This window comes from Salvelinus namaycush, chromosome 28 (genome assembly GCF_016432855.1).
Source record: "Salvelinus namaycush isolate Seneca chromosome 28, SaNama_1.0, whole genome shotgun sequence".
NCBI classification, from domain to species: Eukaryota; Metazoa; Chordata; class Actinopteri; order Salmoniformes; family Salmonidae; genus Salvelinus; species Salvelinus namaycush.
The window spans coordinates 12,876,954-12,894,222 of NC_052334.1; the positions used below are offsets into that span (position 1 = coordinate 12,876,954).

General features: G+C 43.5%; 1 protein-coding gene across 1 annotated transcript in view; it reads right to left on the bottom strand.

Moving 5' to 3' along the window:
- LOC120023045 (mitogen-activated protein kinase-binding protein 1-like) overlaps positions 1 to 17,269 on the bottom strand; it is a 59,274-nt gene that overhangs the window by 27,107 nt on the left and 14,898 nt on the right. The window contains exons 3-7 of the mRNA XM_038966992.1: positions 11,731 to 11,793; positions 9,903 to 9,960; positions 7,319 to 7,489; positions 5,554 to 5,691; positions 1,546 to 1,728 (exon numbers count right to left, since the gene is read on the bottom strand). Of these exons, the coding sequence (XP_038822920.1) occupies positions 1,546 to 1,728; positions 5,554 to 5,691; positions 7,319 to 7,489; positions 9,903 to 9,960; positions 11,731 to 11,793 (613 nt within the window). The remainder of the gene's footprint in view (positions 1 to 1,545; positions 1,729 to 5,553; positions 5,692 to 7,318; positions 7,490 to 9,902; positions 9,961 to 11,730; positions 11,794 to 17,269) is intronic.

Consider the following 17,269-nt stretch of genomic DNA (forward strand, 5'->3'; position numbering starts at 1 on the left):
TGAGACAGAACAAGCATTGTAGCTCTCCCTCCCTCCTCCCCCTCCCTCCCATGCTTTGGTCCTGTGTCTGCTACAAAAGCATGACTGTGCACCCACTTCAGCCCTGTTAGCAGGAAGGTAGCAGAGTGGGTTACAATCATGTGGTACAAGTTCAGGAAAGGGTTGTTGTGACCTCAGAGCTGGTTTGATCGTAATGCTGCATGATTTCTGTAGCCGGAGAGGCAGGTAGCCTAGTGGTTAAGAGTGTTGGGCCAGTAACCGAAAGGTCGCTGGTTCTGTCGATGTGCCCTTGAGCAAGGCACTTAACAATAATCGCTCCTGTTACTAGCTCTGGATAAGAGCGTCTGCTAAATGACTAAAATGTCAAATGTAATGTAAACTGTACAAGCTGACTGTTTGACTGGTAATTCCCATGCAGTACATTACAGCTAAAACCCACAAACAGAGTATCCCACAAGGCAACATTATTTTCTCAGGCCCTCAGAACTTGAGGTGGGCACTAGCAATGATGTGAGCGGTATTTATCTAAGGCCTGGGGTGAAAACACTGATGAGTTCATGTTTGTTCTCACACCAACACCAACGTAAAGTGACCAGTGATGTGAGCAGTGATGCTGATAATGACATCACATTGACCACAGCTTGTCATGTGAATTAATGTCAGCCAATAGCTAAGAGTGGTGCTCACATCAACACACACCAATAGGGTGGAATGTCAAAGGCATGATAGAATGCAGCATTCTGAGAAACCCTCCAATGGGATGCTCAGGGGAAACGGAGGGGGGTGGGGAATAACTTTCAGCTGATGTGACATGGAACTGCAGGACAGGTAATGGACAGACTTACTGTGACACTGTCGTTCTTCTGGACAGTGTGAGAGGAGGAAAAAGCAGAACAACACTGATATTAGACAGACAGCAGCATGGAAGGTCAAATGAATACTCCACCAACACCAGCCAGTTGTCTGTCTAGAATTTACATTTATGCAGAAGTGAAAGCTGTGTTTTGTAAGACAAAGTCGGTGGCTAGATTACATGTAGAATGAGGATATTTTGAAGTAGCAAAGTCAAGTGAAAGTTTGAAACTGTGCCACATGTAGATTGAAAAGGGGTTATATTCTAATCTGATTATGCAGTAGAAAGCTGTGAAAAATCACTAACTCTCTCTGCCAACATTTACACATAATCGTTACTATAGTGATACATCTCCATTCATTCAGACAGTTTTAGACAAAACGATTCAGTGTTACTCTACGCCTGTGGATACAGCCAGGCAGCTACAGTCCCAGGGAAACCGGGAAGTAGCCTACTGCCTGAATTTGTCCAATAAACTGGAATATGTCATCATATTCAGGGTTTCCTTTTTAGTTTATATGCCTTTTGAACCCTGCAGAGGAATACTTATGATTATAAATTATTGAGTCAAGGAAGCCGATTCTTGATTCTATGAATTTGTCTTATAACAAGTCTCATGTCTGTTTTTGGTTGCAAAATGTTTTGCTACGTTGTGCCCTTAATGAACGTGACCCCAGAGTCTACTAACTCACCCTTAGCTCCACCCATTTGTCCAGCAGGCGTTTGTCATTGAACTCGCAGAGCAGGCCCGAGGAGGTGATGCAGAAGGTGGTGCCGGCTTTACGACCCTTCCCACATGCCACGTCACTGAAGAAGTTGTTCCTCAGCTCCCCCAGGAGCCCCGAGCGACCCAGCAGAGGAACCGTGGCGTTCACCTAGCAGACGGACAGAGGGAGGCAGGGAGGGAAGAAGGGATGGAGAGATGATTAGAGAGACATTGCTATGGGGTCTGATAGATCTAGTCCATCAGTTTGTTATGTTATCCCAAACCCCGGGATGTCAGACCTTCTATACGGCTTCAACATGGCTATTGAAGTTGACATGTGACATCTGTCTTTATTCTAATAGCTTGAGCGATTAGAGAAGTTTCCCCAACTGGTTCTTCTGACCTCCAACCCAGCGTTGTATATATTTGTTACATTCCAACAATAAACTATAAACATTTTCTTTATGAAAGTCTTATAAATTGAAAAATTATTTTTACAGCTTATTAGCGTACACCTAATATGTTCCTTCTGTTGATGATGCTCATTATACATTAAGGTTGAACCAAAAGATTACATGTAACAAAAACGAAATACGAAATTATTATGTGAAATTGAATGAAACAATAACGTATGTTGATGCTAATATGATGTACAATATTCCATGATGTTTCTATATGATAACAAAAGCGTAATATATTTAATATGCCATATACTATTTTTTAACAGTTTCACTAGTTCATTTATTAACTTAATCATTATGACACACCCCTCACTACTGTCATTGGTTACACTAATTGCACTGTGTGTCCACATAACCTGGTTGAAGTATTCATGACATCACCCTGAGGAAGGCACAGTGATGCCAAAACGTTGCTAAATACCCATTCAATTGCTGGGAGATTATACATGGAGTGTGCAACTTTCTTTATTTTGATAGTTTACATTCCAACAATAACACAAGTGATTAAACTAATGATCAGCGGCTTGCTGATTAATTGCATAGATTAATTAGGTGTGTTAGTGTTGGAATTGAACCAATATATGGAATGGCTGAAGATCAAGAGGACAAGTTGGGGGAAACGACACCCTATTCCCTACATAATGCACTATATAGGGAAGAGTGTGCATTTTGGGACGTAACCATGATATTAGAGAAACATTCCTGAGAGGCTCAGTTAGAACCAGCATTAGTTATTATTTGTCAGTTATGGATGAGTGACGGAGCTGAGAGATAAGCCTGGAGAAATGTAACCACTCTCAAATTCATAGACAGAGCTGTGGATGCAAGGACTGACCATCCATTTTCATTTTTTATCTAACCTTTATTTAACTAGGCAAGTCAGTTAAGAACAAATTCTTATTTACAATGACGGCCTACACCGGCCAAACCCAGACGACGCTTGGCCAATTGTGCGCCGACCCACGGATTCCCAATCACGTCCGGTTGTGATACAGCCTGGAATCGAACCAGGGTGTCTGTAGTGACGCCTCAAGCACTGAGATGCAGTGTCTTAGACCGCTGCGCCACTCGGGAGCCCATGATATCCATGATATAGCCATACACTACCGTTCAAAAGTTTGGGGTCACTTAGAAATGTCCTTGCTTTTGTCCCTTAAAATAACATTAAATTGATCAGAAATACAGTGTAGAGATTGTTAATGTTGTAAATGACTATTGTAGCTGGAAACGGCAGATTTTTTATGAAATATCTACATAGGCGTACAGAGGCCCATTATCAGCAACCATCACTCCTGTGTTCCAATGGCACGTTGTGTTAGCTAATCCAAGTTTATCATTTTAAAAGACTAACTGAGCATTAGAAAATCCTTTTGCAATTATGTTAGCACAGCTGAAAACTGTTGTGCTAATTAAAGAAGCAATAAAACTGGCCTTCTTTAGACTACTTGAGTATCTGGAGTATCAGCATTTGTGAGTTCGATTACAGGCTCAAAATGGCCAGAAACAAAGAACTTTCTTCAGTATATTATTGTTCGGAGAAATGAAGGCTATTCCATGAGGGAAATTGCCAAGAAACTGAAGATCTCGTACAACGCTGTGTACCACTCCCTTCAAAGAACAGAGCAAACTGGCCCTAACCAGAATAGAAAGAGGAGTAGGAGGCCCCGGTGCACAACTGAGCAAGAGGACAAGTACATTAGAGTGTCTAGTTTGAGAAACAGACACCTCACAAGCCCTCAACTGGCAGCTTCATTAAATAGTACCCGCAAAACACCAGTCTCAACATCAACAGTGAAGAGGCGACTCCAGGATGCTGGCCTTCTAGGCAGAGTTGCAAAGAAAAAGCAATAGACTGGCCAATAAAAATAAAAGTTTAAGATGGGCAAAAGAACACAGACACTGGACAGAGGAAAATTGGAAAAAGTTATGGACAGACGAATCTAAGTTTGAGGTGTTCGGATCACAAAGAAGAACATTCGTGAGATGCAGAAAAAAATGAAGATGCTGGAGGAGTGCTTGACACCATCTGTCAAGCATGGTGGAGGCAATGTGATGGTCTGGGGGTGCTGTGGTGGTGGTAAAGTGGGAGATTTGTACAGGGTAAAAGGGATCTTGAAGAAGGAAGGCTATCACTCCATTTTGCAACGCCATGCCATACCCTGTGGAGCCAGTTTCCTCCTACAACAGGACAATGACCCAAAACACAATTTCAAACTATGCAAGAACTACTTAGGGAAGAAGCAGTCAGCTGGTATTCTGGTCTATAGTGTCAAGCACAGTCACCGGAGCTCAACCCTATTGTGCTGTTGTGGGAGCAGCTTGACCGTATGGTACGTAAGAAGTGCCCATCAAGCCAATCCAATTTGTGGGAGGTGCTTCAGGAAGCATGGGGTGAAATCTCTTCAGATTACCTCAACAAATTGACAACTAGAATGCCAAAGGTCTGCAAGGCTGTAATTGCTGCAAATGGAGGATTATTTGACGAAAGCAAAGTTTGAAGGACACAATTATTATTTAAATTAAAAATCATTATTTATAACCTTATCAATGTCTTGACTATATTTCCTATTAATTTTGCAACTCATTTCATGTATGTTTTCATGGAAAACAAGGACATTTCTAATTGACCCCAAACTTTTGAACGGTAGTGTATATCCATATCAACATTTATACTGAACAAAAATATAAACACAACATGCAAGAATTAAAGATTTTACTCCGTTACAGTTCATAGAAGGAAATCAGTCAAGTGAAATAAATTCATTAGGCCCTAATCTATGGATTACACATGACTGGGCAGGGGTGCATAGGCCCACCCACTTGGGAGCCAAGTCTACCCACTGGGGAGCCAAGCTCAACCAATCAGAATACGTTTTTCCCTACAAAAGGGCTTTATTGCAGACAGAAATAGTACTCAGCAACAGCTCTGTTGGACATTCCTGCAGTCAGCATGCCAATTGCACGCTCCCTCAAAACTTGAGACATCTGTAGCATTGTGTTGTGTGACAAAACTGCACATTTTAGAGCGGCCTTTTATTGTCCCCAACACAAGTTGCACCTGTGTAATGATCATGCTGTTTAATCAGCTTCTTAATATGCCACACCTGTCAGGTGGATGGATTATCTTGGCAATGGAGAAATGCTCACTAACAGGGATGAACACAAATTTGTGTACAACATTTTAGAGAAATAAGCTTTTTGTGTGTATGGAACATTTCTGAGATATTTTATTTAAACTCATGAAAGATGGGAACAACACTTTACATGTTGTGTTTATATTTTTGTTCAGTATAGTTTTATCCATGTTGAGGCTATATAGTGTTTGTTTACATTTACATTGTTTACAAACATTGGCTTATATTTTGGGTTCTGATGGTGTACGACAGGTGAACTAAGCTCAGGAGGCATTTATACATTATATTCTTCAGGAAACAATCAATGGGCACATATCATTCATTTACATCAAAAATGGATGTAGCAACTGCACATTGCCCCTTTAATAAATGTTGTTGTTGGTGTGACTGTGTGAATACCTTGGATGATTTGGTGTGATCCAGGTACCAGAACTTGACGTGCCTGTTCCCTGCCGTGACAAAGTAGTTGCTGTCATCTGAGAAGGACACAGCTGTGACTTTACTGGACACCTTGTTGGCTGCCACCACTATGTTTTTCTGAGCGGAGAAGAAGAGCACAGAACAGAACTTTAGATCAACAGTGGATATATACTTTATTATCAGACAAGAATAAAGTAAAAATAGTATAAAACATTGAAGGGTAGCTCAAAAACAGCACTTAGCATTTTCCACTATACCGGTCTAGTGCATTTGGACAAGTATTCAGACCCCTTCACATTTTCAACATTTTGTTATATTACAGCCTTAATCCAAAATTGATTTTTATTTTTTATTTTTTTTAATCTCTCCTCAATCTACACACAATACCCCATAATGACAAAGCGAATGTATTAAAAATAAAAAACAGAATTACTTTTTAAGTATTCAGACCCTTTTCTATGAGACTCAAAATTGAGCTCAGGTGCATCCTGTTTCCATTGATCATCCTTGAGATGTTTCTACAACATGATTAGAGTCCACCTATGATATATTCAATTGATTGGACATGATTTGGAAAGGCACACACCTGTCTATATAAGGTCGCACAGTTGACAGTGCATGTCAGAGCAAAAACCAAGCCATGAGGTAGAAGGAATTGTCCGTAGAGCACTGAGAGAGGATTGTGTCGCAGCACCAATCTGGGGAAGGGTACCAAAAAATGTATGCAGCATTGAAGGTCCCCAAGAACACAGTGGCCTCCATCATTCTTAAATGGAAGACGTTTGGAACCACCAAGACTCTTTCTAGACCTGGCCGCCCGGCGAAACTGACCAATCGGGGGAGAAGGACCTTGGTCAGGGAGGTGACCAAGAACTCGATGGTCACCCTGACAGAGCTCCAGAGTTCCTCTGTGGAGATGGGAGAACCTTCCAGAAGGACATCTCTGCAGCACTCCACCAATCAGGCCTTTATGGTAGAGTTGTCAGACGGAAGCCACTCCTCGGTAAAAGGCACATGACAGCCCGCTTGGAGTTTGCCAAAAGGCACCTAAAGGACTCTCAGACCATGAGAAACAAGACTCTCTGGTCTGATGAAACCAAGATTGAACTCTTTGGCCTGAATGCCAAGCATCACATCTGGACTAAACCTGGCACCATCCCTACGGTGAAGCATGGTGGTGGCAGCATCATGCTGTGGGGATGTTTTTCAGTGGCAGGGACTGGGAGACTAGTCAGGATCGAGGGAAAGATGAACGGCGCAAAGTACAGAGATATCCTTGATGAAAACCTGCTCCAGAGCACTCAGGGCATTAGAGTGGGGCTAAGGTTCACCTTCCAACAGGACAACAACCTTAAGGACACAGCCAAGACAACACAGGATTGGCTTCGTGACAAGTCTCTGAATGTCCTTGAGTGGCCCAGCCAGAGCCCGGACTTGAACCCGATCAAACATCTCTGGGGAGACCTGAAAATAGCTGTGCAGCGACGCTCCCCATCCAACCTGACAGAGCTTGAGAGGATCTGCAGAGAAGAATGGGAGAAACTCACCAAATACACGTGTGCCAAGCTTGTAGCATCATACCCAAGAAGACTCAAGGCTGTAATCGCTGCTAAAGGTGCTTCAACAAAGTACTGAGTATAGGGTCTGAATACTTAAGGAAATGTCATATTTTTTATTTTTTATTGCTAAAATTTCTAAAGAACCTGTTTTTGCTTTGTCATTAGTTTAGAGATTTGCTAGCTACCTTCCAGGCCCAAACATTGATAATCATGTCGTGCTGGTATCCCACGCTGACGATGTACTTGCTGTTGGGGGAGAAGGCCACACAGGAGATGCCGTACTTATGTTCCTGTAACTCAGCAACCTGGGTCCGTTCTGCAACGTCCCACACCCGCACAGCAGGCATGTGCCCACTCTGGAGAGACAGAGAGAGAGACAGAGACAGAGACAGACAAAGAGAGAGACATGAGAGAGAGAGACGAGAAACAAGAGAGAGAGAGACAAGCGAGAGAGATAAGAGAGCGAGTCAGAGAGAGAGAGAAAGAGAGACAGACAAAGAGAGACAGAGAGAGAGACAGACAGAGAGAGAGACAGAGAAAGAGAGACAGACAAAGAGAGACAGAGAGAGAGAGAAAGAGAGACAAAGAGAGACAGAGAGAGAGAAAGAGAGACAGACAAAGAGAGAAAGAGAGACAGACAAAGAGAGACAGAGAGAGAGACAGAGAGAGAGACAGAGAGAGAGAGAAAGAGAGACAGACAAAGAGAGACAGAGAGAGAGAAAATAATGCATAATAGTAGAGCAAATAATGTACAAACCATTGTGCTTGTTTTCACTCTACACACCATGTGTCACACATCCCCCCACCCACACATTTTATATTCATTTATTTCACATTTATTTATAGCGGCAAGTCGATTCTTATAATAACCACCTGACAGGTTTGTGTTCAGAAGGTGATGTAGCCACAGTCAGAATCCCTGGATCATACAGATGGACAGGAGACGCTCTAGTCTCCACTAAGCTTTTCAATGTACCCTGTAACTGCTTCCTAATCCGCTAATGATTTGTCTTATGCAACTCAACGACAGAACAGAAGATCAAGTGGAGGGAATTTAAAGAGGGCAGGCGAGGGAAGCTTAAGCCAGGAAATATATTCTAATACATCCCAAGTACCTTCCCCTCTGCAGGCAGCGGCTTTGTACGCATCATTCTTATACTGGCCATGGAAAGAGGTACTGTATGAGCGACATGAGGCATATTTCTACAAATGTCACATACAGGTACGTGTAGTGTTTTGATGGTAAATAAATATAATCAACTACAGTAGCAGCTAGGTACAGTAAACCCTTGGTTGGGATTAGCTTTGCTGCATCTCCTAAGAACAAAACAATCAACAGAGATGTTGTCTAGCTCTTTCAAAGAAAGAACAGAAGCAGACTGAACAGAGGGACCTCCCTTTGAGAGCATACATAGGGGAGCGGCAGCATGGTCACTGACAGCATGGTCAGTTAGCTACACCACAGAGGACAGAGAGGCAGGGTGAGCTGAGCACCAGCACGTGCTGTGTGCCTTCTGCCACTGGCACATCCATGGAAGTCTCCCTCTTTCTCTTCCCTCCCTCCTCCAGACAGCTGACAGAGTCAGTCTGGCACCCTGCCCCCTCCTGCTGCCATGGCAACCCTGCAACAGCACACACACTTTTCTGGCTAGTATGGATTAAACTAATACACACGCGCGTGTACTGACAGAGTCAATGGTGCAGCGCGAACACACACACACACCCACCCCCCCCACACACACACACACACACACACACACACACACACACACACACACACACACACACACACACACACACACACACACACACACACACACACACACACAGTGTGTTTCCATGGTACAGTCCTTTGTAGATGTGGCACAGACAGTGTTCCGTTTATGAACTGTGGGGTTGGACACTGCAATGATAGCTCTGCCATGCCCTGGCAGTGGAGCAGGAAACAGTCAGCACTTTTTTAGGAAGCTACAGTTGAAGTATCATCATTTCATCACGGCATGCAAAGACACAATATAGGGCCCTAAAAAAATCTGTGTTATATTTTGCCTGATTCCGTTTAGTTTTTCCCCAAATTCTGTTTTCTCCATTTTTTTTCTCCAAGTGTCCGTTTCCCCCAGTTTTTTCAGGTTTTCACTCTCAAAATCACACTTTTCTTTATAGAAAAACCACTCAATTGAATGTTGTAAGTCCACAATGTTTAAACCACATCAGGAGACCAATATTGAGGTCTGGGAATGTTTTGGGGAATTTAGATTTTGGGGTGTAGTTACCCTTTAATACCAGCGCTAGCAAGAGGCTTTTCTTTCGCAGTGTTTTGTAGCGCACATGTGATGGTAAACAAATACCCACTGGATTGATGCAAATAATATAATTCTGCCAGGTTAGCATAGGCTACTTTGTAGTTAACATTTAACTGAAGGTTTTTGTGAAAGCCTTTCCATCTACTAGAAGACTTTTCATTAGCATCATCGCTAACAGCTACACAAAGTGGTAGACGCACGCACGGCACATACAGACAGGGAATTCTTGTTGCTTCTTCAGAAAGTTGCAGGAAATACAAATCACTGACGGATTCTGTTCAAGTCTTATGATACAATTTGACAAATTAATTAACTTTAAATACATTTAGTTGATTCCCTAATTAAGTTGACACATTTTTTTTTATATTGTTAAATTCTGTTTTAATGTCTGGTTTCCGTGATTCTGTCCACATTTTTTTTTCGCATCATGGATTTTATAGGTCCCTAACAATGGAATGACACTCACCTCTCCTGTGACCACAAATTTGCCATCAGGGGAAAATGACAGAGTGGTGATGGTTTTCCTGTAAAGAGAATAGGAGACAGAGAGGAGAGGAAACGTTTCATTACCGTCGAAAATAAGTGAATGCATCCTGGTCTCGAGGGGGTTTTCCGCTTGGGGTGTACTCTATGACAATGGCCCACTCACCACAATCAATACATCAAATCTGATGATTATCGTCACACACTAAAGTAGAGATTAGAGCCTCCTACACCACAGGAAAGGAGTCCTACACAATTGCTGCTGTACCAACAGTACAGTCTGAGAACAGTAAAACGATACACCCTGTGGTGGTAAAGACATGAGTTTAAAGAAATAGTATCTGCGCTGAATGGTCGCCTCAATGGCCTGTGACTGGGAGTCAAATGGTTGTTTAAAAGGTTCAATTTCAAGGTGTTTCTTAAACTGTTGAAGCTGTTATTACGGCCCAGTACTGGTACACAGAGATATTGTCTGGCAACCTATGTTGTGCAATACTTAATTGGAAATAAAGTTATGCCCTAGGGCTTATGTGGGGAAACGGTTGCCATTTGGAACGCACGATTTCCCCCCTAGCTAAGTGTCAAATGTTTGATGCATAGCCAAGCAGCTTTTCTCTTATCAAATGTTGTACTAAGCATTACTGTACTGTGATCTAATCATGGCAGAGTAATAATTAGTCTGTAGAGTGATGAGCTGTAGGAGTAGAGCAGAGAGGGTATTAAGTTCCAGTTTTAGCCTCCAGCAAGGAGAGATGAAGAAAACAAACTCATCTCGGTATATGACAGAATGAAGACTGGATGGAGCCAGCTAGTCACATTGATTTAGAGGACATTTTTTCAGCCCTAATGACGCGACCACATCTACCTACCTCTGCTTTTTCCATACATGAAAGGGGTTGGCAGTGGCTTTGAAGCCGGGGTGCTGCTTTGGTCGTGGCTGACTGTCTGTCCAGTGCTCTTGTTCAGTCGTTCCATAAGCCATGTTGTGTTAGACACTATAGACTAGCTCCCTCCTGCTCATCCAGATGGCATGTATTAACAGGTCCTACAGGGTTAGGCAATCCTACTCCATGGAACCAAAAATCTTCCCTATTATTCTACAATGTAGAGAATATTAAAAATAAAGAAAAACCCTGGAATGAGTAAGCGTGTCCAAACTTTTGACTGGAACTGTATATGGGTGGCAGGTAGTCTCGAGGTCAGAGCGGTGGGCCAGTAATCGAAAGATCACTTGTTCGAATCCCGGAGCCGACAAGGTGAAAAGTCTGTCGCTGTGGCCTTGGGGCAAGACAGTTAACCTGAAATGCTCCAGGGGTTCCCACTGAATTGATGCAAATAACCATGATATCATTCTGCCAGGTCAGCATAGGCTACTTTGTAGTTAACATTTAACTGAGAAGGTTTTGGTGAAAGCCTTTCCATCTACCAGAAGACTTTTCATTAACATCATCGCTAACGGCAACACAAAGTGGTAGACGCACGCACTGCACATACAGACGAGGAATTCTCTTTGCTTTTTCAGAAAGTTGCAGGAAATACAAATCACTGATGCATTCTGTTAATGTCTTATGATAAACTTGGACATGTCTTGAGACACAGGTGATGGCTGGGTATGTAGCCTATGCACCAAATCAAGACTATTGTCATGGGATTGCTATTACAATCTTTACTGTTGTAGTTTTGTATGTAAGCTATGTATGAGGAGGAACCCTTAAGCCTAAGTGACTGTGACTAGCTGGCTGCAGCCATCCACTCTCCTGGCTTTGCCTGGCTTGAGGGACTGAACAGGAGGCAGCAGTATGAAGCCTCACCTGGAGCTGTTGAGGATGTGATGCTGTTTGTTCTTCTTTGGGTTCAGCAGCACCACCACACATCTGTAGGGAAGAGAAGGAACGAGAATAGGGGTTAGACTACATAGACCTACTCAGGGGAATGACCCCAATAATCAAGGCTCAGTGGTCTCCCATGTAGCTCGGTTGGTAGAGCATGGTGCTTGCAACACCAGGGTTGTGGGTTCGATTCCCACGTGGGACCAGTACAAAAGAAGTATGGAAATATATGCACTAATACTGTAAGTTGCTCTGAATAAGAGTGTCTGCTAAAATGACACATTTAAAATGGACTGCAAAGTGCTAGCTAAAAAGTAAATTAAACTAACATGCAAAGTTAGGTAAGTAGTAAACTTAAACATAAAGCTACATAAAGCTACTGCGGAGAGTGTGGACTGAGTCACAACACAGACTACATGAAATTCCCTGTTGCCAAGAATAACTCCTGAGCCGCACTAAAATAAAGTTACATAAATACTTAATATCCCTCTCTTGCTGTATTTTAGGTTGAATATCAGAGTAGAGGACAGCATGGTTGCAAAGTCACTGTGTGTGAGTGTTTGAGTGAATGCAGGAGCACTGAGTAGCATGACCAAGCAAAAACCAGATTGTCTTTTTAAGCTGCTTCCATTTCTTGTTTCATCTCCCAGTGGGGAAACACTCCTAGAAACTAAACGACATCCAGGGCCTTTTACCTTATCACATGGCAGGGAAGATGAGAGGGAATACTTGTTGTGTAGTCAGTCACTGACAATGTGACTGTTGTGATCATCAGAGCTGCTGGAAAAGCCTTTGAATAGAAGTGTTCCAGGTGTACTGGGGATACAATCAAAGGGACAGCCAGACACTATGGCATCATGAGATTGCACAGACAAGAGGGAGAAAGTTCTAGAAAAAAATGGTGGTGCACCTTGGGAAACTCTACAGTAGCCCTACCGTACTACTGTCTACTGAGCTAGTAGCCTCACCACGACAGAGCAGCTGGCAAAGACTTGCTTTGGGGGTCTGCAAACAAGCAAGAACATTGTAAATGCTTCATGTTTTTCTTCCAGAGGACTTCCACTGGAACTGTGGGAGGAAAAATGAAATGCCATAAAATGAGGGAACGATGTGGTCATACAGCAGGGTTAACAGGACTACAGTGTCCAAACCTGCTGCACTGTGCTGATGCACTGTCCTACTGACATGATGCCAAAAGTTACCTAACACCAAATCACTCTTAAAGAGTCTCCAGAGAATCAAACTGGGCACTGAGACTGCAGCCCGATGCCACGCTTGTACGAGAAGCCCAGCATGTGTCTGTGTGATGTTTAATAGGGTAAAGCTTCTCAGTCCCTCTGAACTGGCTCCTACTGAGAGGGAGAGAAGGAGAGAGGGAGGTGACAGCCCATGCCAGACTTAGTCCACCCTGGCACTGCCCATGTATGCCATTCAGAGGGGGAATGGGCAAGACAAAATATTGAAGTGCCTTTGAACGGGGTATGGTAGTAGGTGCCAGACACACACAGACCTTCCCTGGTCAATGACTGTCTGAGGAGCTGGAGAGGCTTCTGCTTGCAGCCTGAAATGCCACATATGTAGGTTGCAGATACAAATGGGACTGTTACAGTAACTGGCCAGCAACCAGCCAGCTCTCCTGCCTGGCACCGTGTAAACACGACACTCAGACATACAGAACGAGAACGAGAGAGAACGAGAGAAAGAGAACAAGAGAGAAAACGAGAGAATGAGAGAGAGAGAGACAGACTGCGTCCCAAATGGCACTCCGTATTCCCATAAGGGTCAAAATTTGTGTACTACGTAGAAAATAGGGTGCCATTTGAGACAGCGTCTGTTAGTCAGTGGTTGACTACCTAGGCCCCTGGAGCAGGTTTTATGCTGCCTGCTTGCTGGTGTCACATGTCAGAGAGCAGCCAGAGAGGACTGTGGGAAGACAGGACAGGCAGGCCAGCTGGGCCCCAGGGTGAGAGACCACACCACAGAACAATTCCTGTCTGCTGTGCTGTCATCTCATTCAATAGGTAGGATACAAGCTGCACGGTGTTGAGTGAGTGCACTACATCACTGCCTTCCTTGCCTTGGCTGTCATCGGTTTGTGCTTTTTTGAGCCTGTCAGCAGTAGAGGAATGGCTCATGGCTGTCTACTCTGTGGCATTACTTCAGCCAGAACTACAGGGGTGGGAGGGGAATGAGCTCATGGATCAATATACCATTACTCATTGCACCACAAACACACCATAAACTCCCTCCCTCCCTTCTACAGTTCCACTGGGGATTACAGGGGAAGCAAGAGAGTGTGGAATATTGAGTGGTTAGAAAATAATAGCATTATTGGATTGGAGTGTACATAGAACCATGGGATTGATATACAGGGCTCAGATCAAAGACCTGAGGAGGAGTGCTGAACGTGAGCTTCCTCTCAGGCAAAATAATCCTACAAGTTCTCTTTCCCACAGCACAGGCTGCAGTACTAGGCCAGCACAAACTGCCGACTGCTATCCTGTTGTTTCTATTCCAGATACTGCTGGTCATCCTGTGTCAGCAAGCACAGTCAAATGAACACAGTTGGCTATTTATTAGCAAAGACATGAATCAGGAAACTAACAGCATGTCTTGAAGATCTACAGTGTAGCCTAGATAATCAGTAACATCACTACTACCTATGGCTAAGCATTAGAAAAAGCTCTAATGCTTCATCAAAACATGTTTTCCCAACCTATACCATACAACTAAACAAACAGACAAGCTCTAACCTGCAGACATTAGCTCCATCCAAAATGGCACCCTATTCCCTACATCAGGGGTATTCAACTCTGACCCTACGAGGTCTGGAGCCTGCTGGCTTTCTGTTCAACCTGATAAATAATTACACCCACCTGGTGTCCCAGGTTTTTTTCCTTACAGGTCAGGGCAACTGGGCTGGTTATACACTATACAGTACCAGTCAAAATTTTGGACACACGTATTCATTCAAGGGTTTTTCTTTATTATTACAATTTTCTACATTGTAGAACAATAGTGAAGACATCAACACTATGAAATAACACATATGGAATCATGTAGTAAGCAAAAAAAGTGTTAAACAAATCAAAATATATTTTAGATTTGAGATTCTTCAAAGTAGCCACCCTTTGCCTTGATGACAGCTTTGCACACTCTTGGCATTCTCTCAACCAGCTTCACCTGGAATGCTTTTCCAATAGTCTTGAAGGAGTTCCCACATATTCTGAGCACTTGTTGGCTGCTTTTCCTTCACTCTGCGGTCCAACTCATCCCAATCTATCTCAATTGGGTTGAGGTCGAGTGATTGTGGAAACCAGGACAACTCCATCACTCTCCATCTTGGTCAAATAGCCCTTACACAGCCTGGAGGTGTGTTGGGCCATTGTCCTGTTGAAAAACAAATGATAGTGGGACTAAGCGCAAACCAGATGGGATGGCGTATCTCTGTAGAATGCTGTGGCAGCCACGCTGGTTAAGTGTGCCTTGAAATCTAAATAAATCCCAGACAGTGTCACCAGCAAAGCACCCCCACACCATCACACCACCTCCTCCATGCTTCACGGTGGGAACCACACATGCAGAGATCATTCATTCAACCAGTCTAATGTCCATTGCTCATGTTTTTTGGCCCAAGTAAGTATCTTCTTCTTATAGGTGTCCTTTAGTAGTGGTTTCTTTGCAGCAATTCGACCATGAAGGCCTGATTCACGCAGTCTCCTCTGAACAGTTGATGTTGAGATGTGTCTGTTACTTTATCTCTGTGAAGCATTCATTTGGGCTGCAATCTGAGGCTGGTAACTCTAATGAACTTATCCTCTGCAGCAGAGGTAACTCTGGGTCTTCCTTTTCTGTGGCGGTCCTTATGAGAGACAGTTTCATCATAGCGCTTGATGGTTTTTGCGTCTGCACTTAAAGAAATGTTCTGGATTGACAGACCTTCATATCTAAAAGTAATGATGGACTGTTGTTTCTCTTTTCTTATTCGAGCAGTTCTTGACCTACTATGGACTTGGTATTTTACCAAATAGGGCAATCTTGTCACAAAACTACTGATTGTCTCAAGAAGGAAAGAAATTCCACAAATTAACAAGACACACCTGTTAATTGAAATGCATTCCAGGTGAATACCTCATGAAGCTGGTTGAGAGAATGCCAAGAGTGTGCAAAGCTGTCATCAAGGCAAAGGGTGGCTACTTTGAAGAATCCATAGTATAAAATACATTTTGATTTGTTTAACCCTTTTTTGGTCACTACATCATTCCATATGTGTTATTTCATAGTTTTGATGTCTTCACTATTATTCTACAATGTAGAAAAAAGTTTAACAAAAGAAAAACCCTGGAATGAGAAGGTATATCCACACTTTTGACTGGTACTGTATACACAAAAGTATGTGGACACCCCTTCAAATTAGTGGATTTGGCTATTTCAGCCACACCCTTTTCCGAGAGGTGTATAAAACTGCCAAGCAATCTCCAACACTGCCAAGCAATCTCCATAGACGAAACATTGGCAGTAGACTGGCCTTAGTGAAGAGCTCAGTGACTTTAAATGTGGCACCGTCATGGGATGCCACCTTTCCAACAAGTCAGTTTGTCAAATGTCTGCATTGCTAGAGCTGCCCCGGTCAACTGTAAGTGCTGTTATTGTGAAGGGGAAACATACAGGAGCAACAACGGCTCAGCCGCGAAGTGGTAGGTCACACAAGCTCACAGAACGAGACCGCAGAGTGCTAAAGCACGTAGCGCATAAAAATCCTCTGTCCTCGGTTGCAACACTCACTACCGAGTTCCAAACTGCCTCTGGAAGCCACCTCAGCACAAGAACTGTTAGTCGGGAGTTTCATGAGATTGGTTTCCATGGCCGGGCAGCTGCTCACAAGCCTAAAATCATCATGCGCAATGCCAAGCGTCGGTTGGCGTGATGAATCACGCAAAACTATCTGGCAGTCCGACGGATGAATCTGGGTTTGGCTGATGCCAGGACAACGCTACCTGCCTGAATGCATAGTGCCAACTATAAAGTTAGGTGGAGGAGGAATAATGGTTGGCGCTAGGCCCCTTAGTTCCAGTGAAGGGAAATCTTAACGCTACCGCATACAATGACATTGTGCTTCCAACTGTGTGACAACAGTTTGGGGAAGACACTTTCTTTCCTGTTTCAGCATGACAATGCCGCCGTGCAAAAAGCGAGGTCCATACAGAAATGGTTTGTTGAGATCGGTGACGAAGAACTTGACTGGTCTGCATAGTGCCCTGACCTCAATGCCATCAAACACTGTTAGGATGAATTGGAACGCCGACTGTGAGCCAGGCCTGATCACCCAACATCAGTGCCCGACCTCACTAATGCTCGTGGCTGAATGGAAGCAAGTCCCCGCAGCAATATTCCAACATTTAGCAGAAACCAGGACAACTCCATCACTCTCCATCTTGGTCAAATAGCCCTTACACAGCCTGGAGGTGTGTTGGGCCATTGTCCTGTTGAAAAACAAATGATAGTGGGACTAAGCGCAAAC